This window comes from Capsicum annuum, chromosome 3, assembly GCF_002878395.1.
Source record: "Capsicum annuum cultivar UCD-10X-F1 chromosome 3, UCD10Xv1.1, whole genome shotgun sequence".
In the NCBI taxonomy this organism is placed as follows: Eukaryota; Viridiplantae; Streptophyta; class Magnoliopsida; order Solanales; family Solanaceae; genus Capsicum; species Capsicum annuum.
The window spans coordinates 14,607,529-14,619,476 of NC_061113.1; the positions used below are offsets into that span (position 1 = coordinate 14,607,529).

At 32.0% G+C, this 11,948-nt stretch overlaps 1 protein-coding gene across 1 annotated transcript; it reads left to right on the top strand.

The window, feature by feature from the left end:
- Positions 1-9,844: 9,844 nt before the first annotated feature.
- LOC107866616 (germin-like protein subfamily 1 member 17) lies at positions 9,845-11,541 on the top strand. The gene is made up of 2 exons (XM_016712646.2): positions 9,845-10,646; positions 10,776-11,541. Exons 1-2 carry the CDS (start codon positions 10,517-10,519, stop codon positions 11,324-11,326), a joined length of 681 nt encoding a protein of 226 aa, XP_016568132.1. The 5' UTR covers positions 9,845-10,516; the 3' UTR covers positions 11,327-11,541.
- The last annotated feature ends 407 nt before the right edge of the window (positions 11,542-11,948 follow it).

The window sequence follows — 11,948 nt, forward strand, 5'->3', positions numbered from 1 at the left end:
AGAGAGGATGAACAGAACTTTAGTTGAGAGGATTAGATGTATACTTTCAGATACTAAGCTGCCAAATTCATTTTGGGCATTAACGCTTAATACTTCTGCTTATGTTATCAATTTATCTCCTACTATTGCTTTGGATGGTGATGTCCCTAATAGAGTTTGGTCTGGTAAAAATGTTTTTTATGATAATTTTACAGTCTTTGGGTGTAAAGCCTTTGTGCATATTCCTAAGGATAAAAGGTCAAAGTTGGATGTTAAAACTGGGCAGTATATCTTCATTGGTTATGGTCAAGATGAATTTGACTATGTAATGACCCTATAAATTATTTTATAAAATTGTCCTATTTTAACCTATCTAGTAACTTTTAGACATTAATTTATAGCAGTGGACCACATTGATATTTTCATAACTCTTGACACCTATGTATAAAAATAAATTTTAGTAGGTAGGATTATCATATTTATTAATACCATCAGAAAAAATTGGGAGAAGAGGGCACAACAGTTAATAGTACTATTTCTCTCATCTGCGTTTTCGAAGTAGATCTCTCGGCTAAGATTCAGGTTAGACATATCTTGAGTTGATATCATATATATATTGTAGTCTATTTATTATTATGATATAATGTGTTAAATATCATGAACCAGTTGCGAAAGGCTTCCTGGTGACTTTAGCATTGAACAGAAATAGAAAAGAGGTTGGTATTCATAGTGTAATGATTAGGAAAAATGATATAGTTATCATGTTATGTCTTTATGCCTTTAGGTAGAATGGGCACGTGATCCAAAGTTAGGCAAAATCCATTAACTTGGGTGATGTATTCTTTAAGTACTGTTAGGTTTTCTTGTAAAGTTACTAGTTAAAAATGTTATATAAATGAACATGAGACAATGATTGTTGGCAATGATAATAAATCAAAATTAATGTTGTGAGGGTAAATCTCATGTATTCAGTGGCATGGCAGTGCGTGTGATTGGAAAAATAAGGCATAAAATTAATAGTTTAATTATATTTTATAATAATAATGTATTGATTATCGATCATTAGGCAGTGATGACAATTGAAAAGTAGTGATAGTATTAGTTTATGTCTATTTTTTGAGTATTATTTTAGATTTCAAGATTTATCGAATTGAGGTTTAAAATCTAGAGTTCTTAAAGTAAGAATTTATTAATATGGAGATCGAATAATGATCCGCTTTAGTTGAAATTTGACGTACTAGTTCATACTCTTATGGAGATTATATATTTGAATAGATTTTGATCATTCATAAGTGTTACGGAAGGACAAGTTCATAAGTTGACATTTGAGCTCAGATTTGAGGCAATTTGAGACTTTTTTAGACTCTTTTTCAAAATGCTATTTGAATATTTATTAGTTATGTGTAATGAGAGTAATGAAAATTGGGGTCCCGTATAGGTGATTGTGACGAGCATCTATGCGGGTATCGGTGTTGTTTGAAGGGATAAAATAAATTGATTGTATGTTTGAACCATGTTGAGAATACTCTTACTTGATAAGTTGATTCGACTTTGAAATTGATGTCCGATCTAGCTTGAGCCACGAAGTGGTTTGCTTGATTTTATTGTTGATTTGGAATCGAAATTGCATGCCTGCACATCATGCATTGCGTTTCATATAGGATCGAAGTGCACGCCTGCACATCATGAATTGCATTTAATATGGGATTGGAGTGCACGCCTATACAATATTATATATATTTATTGAGATTGGAGTGCATGTCTGTACTATATTATATATATTTATTGGGATCAGAGTGCATGCCTGCATAATATTATATATATTTATTGAGATTGGAGTGCACGCCTGCATAGTATATTTATTGGGATCGGAGTGCACGCCTGCACATTATATTTATTGGGAGCGGAGTGCACGCCTGCATAATATACATATTGGGATCGGAGTGCACGCTTGCACAGTATATGCATTTGCATTGACTCATTTGGTTCAGATTGGTTAAAGTATATTTGTTGACTTTGTACTTATTGCGTATGTGTTATTTATTTCACTAGATTAAGAAATTCTTGGATTGTGGTATGATATCCTGTTGATTGTTAAACTTGACTATTCAGTTAAATTAAGGTAGTCTTCCTGAGCACAGGTTGTGTGTTTGTGTTTAGATGATTATGTGGTATCACTCATCACCACTTTGAATTAGGGTCAATCGATGATGCTTGCGGAGTACACGTGGTTCCGTACTCACTCTTACTTTTTCTGCACCCTATGTGTAGGTACAAATCCGACAACCTCTGGATATTGATCCCTGTGGTTCCTTCTTTGTTGGCATCATCGGAGATTCGAGGTAGCTGCTACTGGCTTTAGAGACTACTGAAATCTCCTTCAGCCTTATTCTTATGCACTTTCTGTATTTTGAAAGACTCAAACTTTCTTTTTGTTCTATATTTTAATGGCTTGTATTAGTGATTTTCAGACCTGGGATCATCTACGAATTGATTTTTCTAGTCTATTTATCTACTTATAAGATTATTCAGGATAAGTTATATTCTTATTTTCTTCCGCTTCTATGAGTTTGAAATGTTGTTCTTGGAATTGGATCTTTGGCTTACCTATCACGATGGATGGAATAGGTGCCATCACGATCCCGAATTTGGGCCGTGATAGGCTATTATTTCTTTGATTCAGTTGAGAAGAAACTTGTTAGAAGTTGTGATGTTGTGTTCTTTGAAGAATAAACAATTGAAGATTTTGACAAAGCTGAGATGGTTGATTCTCAGAGTAGTGAGGGTCTAGTTGATGTTGATCCAGTTTCTTTGACTACTGCCCCTGAAGAAAATCTTCATGATAATGAAAATCAAGTTGATAATAAAGATGATGATCATGTCCAGAATGACCAGCAAGATGTTGTTGATGCTCCAGTGCAAGTTGATGTGGTTGATCAACAACCAATTATTGATGATTTAGAGAGTTCTCTCAGATGATCTACTACGAGAGAGAATACCTTCATCTTGTTATTCTCCTAGTGCGTATGTACTCTTGACTGACGGGGAGAAATCGAGAGTTTTGATGAGGCCATGGAAAGTGAAGAAAAGGAAAAGTGGTTTAATGCTATGGAATATGATATTAAATCTTTGCATGATAATCATACCTTTGATTTGGTTAAGCTATTTAAAGACAGAAAATCTTTGAAAAATAGGTGAATTTTTTGGGTGAAACATGAAGATGGTAACCCAGTTCCACGGTACAAGGCTATATTGATTGCGAAGATATTTAACCAGAAAAAGGGACTTGATTTTGATGAGACATTTTCTCCAATTATGATGATGTCATCCATTCGCGTAGTTCTAGGCTTAGCTACAAGTCTAGATTTAGAGGTTGAGCAAATGGATATTAAAACTGCTTTTCTCCATCGTGACTTAAATGAAGAAATTTATATGGAGCAGCCCGAAGGTTTTGAAGTCAAGGAAAAAGAGAATTATGTTTGCAAATTGAAGAAGAGAAGTTTGGTTCCTTTATGAGTTAGCAGGGCTTCAAGAAGACTACTTCAGATCATTGTGTTTTTGTGCGAAAATTCTCTGATGATGACTTTATTATTGTGTTGCTTTATGTTGATGACAATCTTCTTGTTGGTCATAATTCTTTCAGGATTCAAAAGTTGAAGCAAGAGTTAAGTAAGTCTTTTCTAATGAAAGACGACCAACAAGACAGATTATTGGCATGCAGATTCTTCGTGACAGAAAGGCCAACAAGTTGTGGTTATCACAAGAGAAGTACATTAAGAAAGTACTTCGAAGGTTCAACATGGATAAGGCTAAGGTTGTCAATACACCTTTAGCTATGCACTTAAAATTGAGCACGAAGTAGTGTCCTTCCAGTGATGATGAGAAGGAAGATATGAAGAAAGTTCCTTATGCTTTAGCCATTGGTGGTTTGATGTATGCAATGGTTTGCACAAGACCGGATATTACACATGTTGTTGGTATTGTGAATAGAACATTGAAATGCTGTGAAGTGGATTATGAGATATCTTTAGGGCACTTCTAGTCTGAGTTTGTGTTTTGATACAGGGAAGCCGATTCTTTGTGGTTATACTGATTCATACATAGTTGGTGATGTTGATACTCGTAAGTCTACTTTAGGGTATTTGGTTACTTTTGCAGGGGTAGCTGTGTCTTGGCAATCCAGGTTGCAAAAATGTGTTGCTCTATCTACTACAGAAGCTGAGCTTATTGCTGCCGTTGAATCTTGTAAAGAATTTCTTTGGATGAAGAGATTCTTGGGGAAACTTGGTATTGCTTAAAAGAGGTATATGCTTTATTGTGACAGTCTAAGTGCTATACATCTTGGAAAGAATTCTACATTTCATGGTCGGTTTAAACACAATGATGTGAGATACCATTGTATTTGTGATATGTTGGATTCTAAGTTACTTGAACTTGAGAAGATTCATATGGATGATAATGGTTCTGACATGATGACTAAAGATTTGTGAAGAGGGAAGTTTGGAGATTGTTGCATGATCGCCGGGACGGCGGTCTCCTCCACATAGTCAGGAGGGGGAGAACTGTTGGGTCATGGGTCTTTTTCCCTTCCTATGTGGATAAATAAAGCCCAATTTGAACCAACCCACTTTTGCCTATAGGCCTATTACTATGGGACATATATACATATAGAGAGAGAGAGATATTTTTTTTAGGTCTTATTCACTATCCACAAAAGAGTTTTTCAGCAGCCAAAGAGAGAAAAAGAAAGCTGATTTTTGCACCTAAATTTTCAGCCACAACAGTCAACTCCAAATTGTGATTCCCGCTTCGTTTTTGTTTGATTGAGCTGATTTTTGGATAGCTTGTTCCTCTCATCTCAATATTCAATTAGGAACTAACGGGGGTCAATTTGGTGGCCTGCATCTCCTGTTCTTTATTCCCAAACAGTAGCTGCGTTTCTGGTGTTTGTGCTCCTTTTTTATCCTCTAGTTTGGTGCTATCTTGTCGTGTTATTGCTCGTTGTTTGGCACTTATTTTGTGGCCAATTTTGGAGAACAATATTGTAATTCTTGGTGATTATAGTGGAAGTTTGATCCTGTCGTTTTTTAATCTTCACATCGAAGGGTTTTCTACGTAAATTTAGTGTTGCCTTTTGATTCTTATCTTGTCGTATTTGTGTGGTTATATATTTGTTGCCTATTATCATTGTTTTGCTTGGGTTGGTTTGTTTTCTCTTGTTTCAAGTTGTAAGTGAAAATTTAGATTTGGGTATTTTTCGTTGCTATCTTGTTGGGCACTTTGATTGTGCCCTTGCCTTTCTCAACAGATTTTTGTGAAGTTCCACATTTAATTCATACTAAGATGAGAACATTCATCTGTAGGAAAAGTAACAATCTAGCAAACAAAATTAGGACTACATAGCCGTTTGGCCATGAAAAGTTTTTAAATTTTGTTGGAAAACTATTTCACTTTAGTGAAAAAAGTAAAAACTGTATGTGTTTGGTCATGAGAATTTCAAATACAATTCCGAAATTGTATTTGGAAAAGTAAAAACAAGTTTTACTTGTTTTCACTTTTTTCACTCACTAGTTTAGGTGTACGCGCCTTGCGCGTGTACCTCACTTTAATGAGTTCAAATATTACATTAAATAAAATATTTATTTAAATAATAAAGATGAATATAATAATTAAATTCAATATCTTTTGAGTATGTAAAGATGGAGAATTTATTTATTAATCCTAATCTTTATCAAAAATATTTTAAAAAGTCGATCGGCATTCATCAACCATCTGTAAATTGTAACAAAATAATACAATGATAGAGCCATTAAAATAATATAATTAAATCTAATCTTTACATACCAAAATTTTTTTAAAGTCGTCCGACACTCATATACCTCCTGTAAACAATAACAAACTAATACGTTAATAGAGATCAAAATAATACAACTAAACTTAACCTTTACATAAAAAAAATTCTCAAAGCCGATCAATATTTATCTATCATCGGTAAACTGCAACAATAAAATACAATAAATGTGATATCAAAATAATACAATTAAACTTAAATTTTACATACAAAAATTTCTCAAAGTAGACAAGATTCACCTACAACTGTAAACTACCACAAAATAACAAATTAATAGAGATATTACCATAATACAATTAAACCTAATTAAAAGCCGAAATTCATTTAGCATGTGTAAATTAAAATAAAATAATAAGATAATAAAGATATCAAAACAATACAATTAAACCTAATCTTTACTCAAGAAATTCTTCAAAACCAATCAACATTCATCTACGACCTGTAAACTATAAACAAAAAATATAATAGTGATCACAAAGCTTTGATTTTGATCCAACTAACTCTTGTTTGAGCGAAAATTTTGACCCTAAAGAATGATTTTGAATGAAAACAAAGAAGATATATAAATACACACATGTTGAATTCTATTATGCTGACAAAACAGTGAAGAAGTTGAGTGTTAGAAAATCAAGCATCCACCTTCTAGACATGCAATCGAATCAAATTAGATGAGCATCAATCATATTTTTCCAATAGGAAAACCGTTTTGTTCTCTAGTTTAACCTACATCTCAATATTTATAAAAGTATTTCTTTAATAGAGTCCTATTTTAGGAGTATTTTTTTAATTGAACAGTAGAAAGAAAAATATTAATTAATTCTCCTACTATATATTTTAGGATTCCCACATATTTTAGAAAGTCTAATAGAAAGGAAAATATTAATTAATTCCCCTACCATATATTTTAGGAAGTCTAGTTAATATAATAAAAAATAATTAAATAATAAATTAAAAAATTAGTGAAAAGACAATTTTGTCTAAAGAAAGTCTTGTAATGAAGGGTAAAAAATTTAAATAATTTTTCTAAGGGTCTTCACACTTTTAATATATTAATATAATATTAATATATTATAGATATAGATTATAAATTATAGATAGATTTAGATTATAGATCATAGATGTTGAACAATTGATAAGATCTTTAAAAAATAAATGAATAAAATTTTTAAATAAAATAACAATACCTAATTAATTACTGAGAGTAATTTCAAAGGATCATACAAACAGATTTTGGCATATTACCATTGTTTCATCCGTTGATTGCTAAAATAAATATTTATACATATAACACAACTCAATTACTATAAAAACTTGTTAACTCTATGTTATTCTATGTAATGATTTATTATCAATCCAAATACACAATTAAAAACATAATGATAAAGAAACAAAAATTAAAGGACAAAATAACTATTTCTACGTACCTTTTATTTACGTAATGATTTAATCACCGCATAGAAGAACTCCTTTTATGAAAGGAGTATTCATAAACTAAAAAAGAACTTAATTTTAGACTCCTATATAATTTGTATTAGAATATCATCCATTGATTGTCAAAGAGAAAAGAGGACTCCTATTTATAATAAAAAAGGACTCCCATGTTAATTTTTATTTAGCAAAAAATTATTTTCAGTGACAGTTTTTTATTTACAAAAAATAAGATAATTTTTATTTTATCAAAAATGTAATTTTATGACAGTTGGTCAAAAGTAATAACGGTTTTTATTTTTCAAAAGTAAGACTATAATTGTTACCATAGTTTTTAGTTTGTTAAAAGTAATGGCAACTTTTAAATTTTGCCAAATATACTCTACGTACAACTTTTAAATTTTGCCAAATATACTCCTACGTTTTTCTTTTGCCAAAAAATAAGGCAATGTTTGTTAAGTCTTACCGTATATTTTAAACTCTTGATCCCATATATTTTAAGAGATAATATTATAAATATAATTAAATAATAATTTAAGAAAATAGTAAAAAGAAGATTTTGTCTAAAGGAGAAACTTTTAATGAAAGACAAAAAGTTCAAATCACTTTTCTAAAGATTTCACACTTTTAATATATTATAAATTATAGGGAAAAGACATCATTTTCACCCTAAACTATACCCGAAAAGTCTAAGCCACACCTAAACTATACTAGTGACCTATTACACACCTAAACTATAAAAAAGTGAAACTATTACCTCCCCGCAACACTCATTCTAATGCGTGTTGTTTACACTCGTTTTAGGCGCGTGAAAAGCAGAAAGGGGAAATTAAAAGCAGATTAAAACGCACAAGTGTCATTATTCAATTGCATTTTATCAATCAATTATATTTAATTAGTTTTTGATTTATATTTATATAATTTTTATTTTCTTTTTTTACCTTTTAATTTGTTTTTCCTTTTCCTTTTTTACTCTTCATCTCTAACTTCTTTCTTCTTTTCTCATTTCTTCCTCAACTCCATTTCTTATTCCTTACCTTCTCTCAACCTCCATCAATTCATCAATGAATTCACAAATTCACTTATCCTTTTATTTTTTTCCATTATTATTTCAAGTGAGAAGAAATTTGTTATTAATGCTATGTCCTTTTGATTTTGTTAGAACCAAATGTGGGTTACTCAATTTTGGCCTCAACTAGAAGCGCTTAAATAGTTTCTGCTTGGAGCAGTAATGACTTTTGTTTTGTATTAAGTCTTTAAGACATACCTTTACTTAATATAATCCCACCAGTTACCAAAAAAAAAAAAACGAGTTGGATTCGAACCCATAAACCACATTTCAAGATACCCACATTTCAATTTATAATTGATATTTCTCTGTGAATCTGGGTATTATTTAGATGAAATTTATTCAATTTTAATTTAAATTAGATTGTGGGTTTTTCAAATTTTATAAAATTCGATTATGGGTATCTTGAATTTCACGAGTTGGATAGTGGGTTGTTCGAATTTTATAAAATTGAAATGTGGGTATCTTGAATTTCATGAGTTCTATTTTGTGTTTCTTGCATTTTACTGAATTGTGTTGTGGGTTTCTCGAATTTTGCAAATTGAATTTTAAATTTATCGAATTTTATGAAGTTGAGTTCTGAGTTTCTTGCATTTACGAATTGAATTGTAAATTAGTTGAATTTTATTGAACTGAGTTGTGGGTTTCTTGAATTTTCAAGAATTGAGTTTTGTGTTTGCATTTTACGATCTGGATTATGATTTGCTCGAATTTTATCGAATTGGGTTGTGGGTTTCTAAAATTTCACAAAAAATGGTGAAGATTGTGAAATAGTGAAAGGATTGAAGTGATTTTATTTGTCGGATTCGGATTGCTTTGATCTGATCGAATCCGTTTGTTTATCAGTAAATGGGCTTTGCCCAGATTTTAACTAAAAGAAGAAGGATCGAAGGAGATGATATCTTTTAATTCACTTTTAAGAAAGAAAGAAAAAGGATTTAAATTAAAAAGAAGAAAGAAAAAAGAAGAATTTATGAAAATAATAAATTTATTATTTTTTCGGATGATGCTGACATGGTGCTGATGTGGCGCTGACGTGGCAACGCGTGTAAAACACCACACCACATGCAAATGGTGTAATGCCTGACAGGGTGTAAAAATTATCACTTTTTTATAGTTAAGGTGTGTAATAGGTCACTAGTATAGTTTAGGTGTGGCTTAGACTTTTCGGGTATAGTTTGGGGTGGAAACGATATTTGTCTCAGAAAATTTCAAAACAACTTTAATTTATATTTATGGCCAAACATAGATCTAACTTCAACTCTAAATTCAACTTCAACTCCAACTTCAACTCCAGAAAATTATGTTTTTCACGGTCAAACAGGGCAGTACAAGTTATTCATTTCTCAATTCAAATCCCAAAATTTCTACGAAATGAATCTGTTGACTAACCAAAGTCTACGAGGCTGAAGTTAATGGGGTCTGATCTCATCAATGACATGGTTTATCTAAAACCAGACTCAACTAACTCTATTATGCTTTAGTGGCATATATAAATGTGCAAATGTCGTAGCACAAGCAAGTTCAACTGTCTGCGGATACATAAACTGCTTGAATATAGGTTATTGGGACCCTTTTCTGTTAGAACTAATTCATTCTTATAAAGAATCTATTTTGGTACTAAGGGTTGCTGATAATCAGCAGATGTTCACATGACCTATGTTGCTCGAACTCTTCAAAAATATCGAGAGTTGCATGTCGGATCTGACACGGTGCGGCAGCATTTTTAAAGAGTCCGAGCAAAATATCACATCAGACAGTTGTTTGTTGAGGATGTTACATCTGAACAAACCTGGACACCTGTACTTACATTGCCGAAAAGAATGGTTGATTACTTCAAATTCTGTATAAAAAGAAATAAATAAACTGCTAATCATTACTTTTTACTTTTCAGAATTCTTCTACAAATGGCACCTTCTCATTTACAAATTACTTCTTTGCGTATTATTTAAGAAGCTAGTCAATGGATGATCTAATAAATTAATCACTTCTTTGGCTACTGATTATACTAATGGTTACTTCTTTCGACTGAAATCTGCATTTAAAATGGAAACAAAGATATGATAAACGACTAGAATAGAGTATAAGTAGTCACGCCTTTCTGGTTGTTTGAAAAAAGCATAACAAGACCAAAACAAACAAACTTGTTTCCAGAAAAAGTTTTAAGTTTTACTAGAAAACCTATAACAATGAAGATGTGCGGCCGCGGGATCACAACAACTTTAGCCATCCTTTCTTTCTTTTTTTCCCCTGCTTATGCTTATGATCTCAACCCTCTACAAGACATATGTGTTGCAATTAACGACTCTAAGGCTTCGGGTAAATCATCCTTCTATGGTTTTTGACCTCTAACGAGGCATAGTTGTTGTATGTTGTATAATTTCTGTCATCTGTTAGCTGTTAATATCTGAATAATATGCTTAGCTTCATTTTATGTCACTCCTGCAGTTTTAGTAAATGGAAAGGTATGCAAAGACCCAAAGCTTGCAAATGCGGATGATTTCTTTGCATCAGGTCTTAACGTTAGTGGAAATGCAGTGCCTCAGTTTGGTTTTGCTGTAAATATTGTGGATGTAAACAATATGCCTGGACTCAACACTCTTGGTATTTCTATAGTTCGCGCTGACTTGGAACCACAGGGTCTTGTTCCACTTCACACGCACCCTCGAGCTTCTGAGCTGATAACTATCTTGGAGGGTACTATCTATGCGGGATTTCTTGCCCCTGATGCTGCAAACGTCTTTAAGAGTCGTCTCTTCTCCAAAATCATGAATCCTGGCGATGTGTTTGTGATCCCACAGGGGCTTATTCATTTCCAGTATAACGTTGGACACAAAAATGCTACTCTGCTTGCTTCTTTCAACAGTCAAAATCCTGGAGTTGTCATGATTCCTAGTTCAATCTTTGCTTCAGATCCACCTATTTTGGATGATGTTCTTGCCAAAGACTTTCAGCTTGATAAGAAAGTGATTAAAGAACTTCGAAAGAAATTCTCCTAGAATATGACAATAAAAATATGATTGTTTTTACTGAAAGTTGTTTGGAGCGCATTAAATTCTGGACCGCGCTGCTTTCTAATGCTTTGTGAAAGCGTTGGAACAATACATTATTCTGTCATGCTGTTATTTGTTGAAAAGTGAAATTAAGTCAATGATACGTTGTTAATGTCTGTCGTGTGAATCACAAAATAATGTCACTAACGCCTACTTTGTAAGTTCAGTGTTTTTTATTTAAAGTTAAATTTCATATGAAAGTATCATATAGTTTCTTACTTGTAAGGTTAATATATAACTCTCAGATACAATAAAGCAATTGATGTATTTGATAAAATAAATACTGACAAGCAACTTTTCTGTTAAAACCATTGAAACACCCTTAGGACTGAACATTAAAAATAAGCTTATTGTTCAACATTTTTGAAGAGTCCGAGCAACATATCATATTAGATAGTTGTTTGTTAAGGATGTTACATCTGAACAACCCAAGACAGGTATACCTGCATTGCTGAAAAGATCAATGGTTGCTTACTTCTAATTCTGTACAATCAAGAAGTAAATAAACTATCAATCATAACTTACTAATTTGCAAAATTCCTCATGCATGGAACATTCTCATTTACAA

Excerpts from the sequence above, each read along its gene's own strand:
- LOC107866616 (XM_016712646.2), top strand. The coding sequence starts at position 10,517 with ATGAAGATGTGCGGCCGCGGGATCACAACAACTTTAGCCATCCTTTCT. Across the intron at positions 10,647-10,775 it reads TAACGACTCTAAGGCTTCGG|TTTTAGTAAATGGAAAGGTA; the intron begins GTAAATCATCCT and ends TCACTCCTGCAG.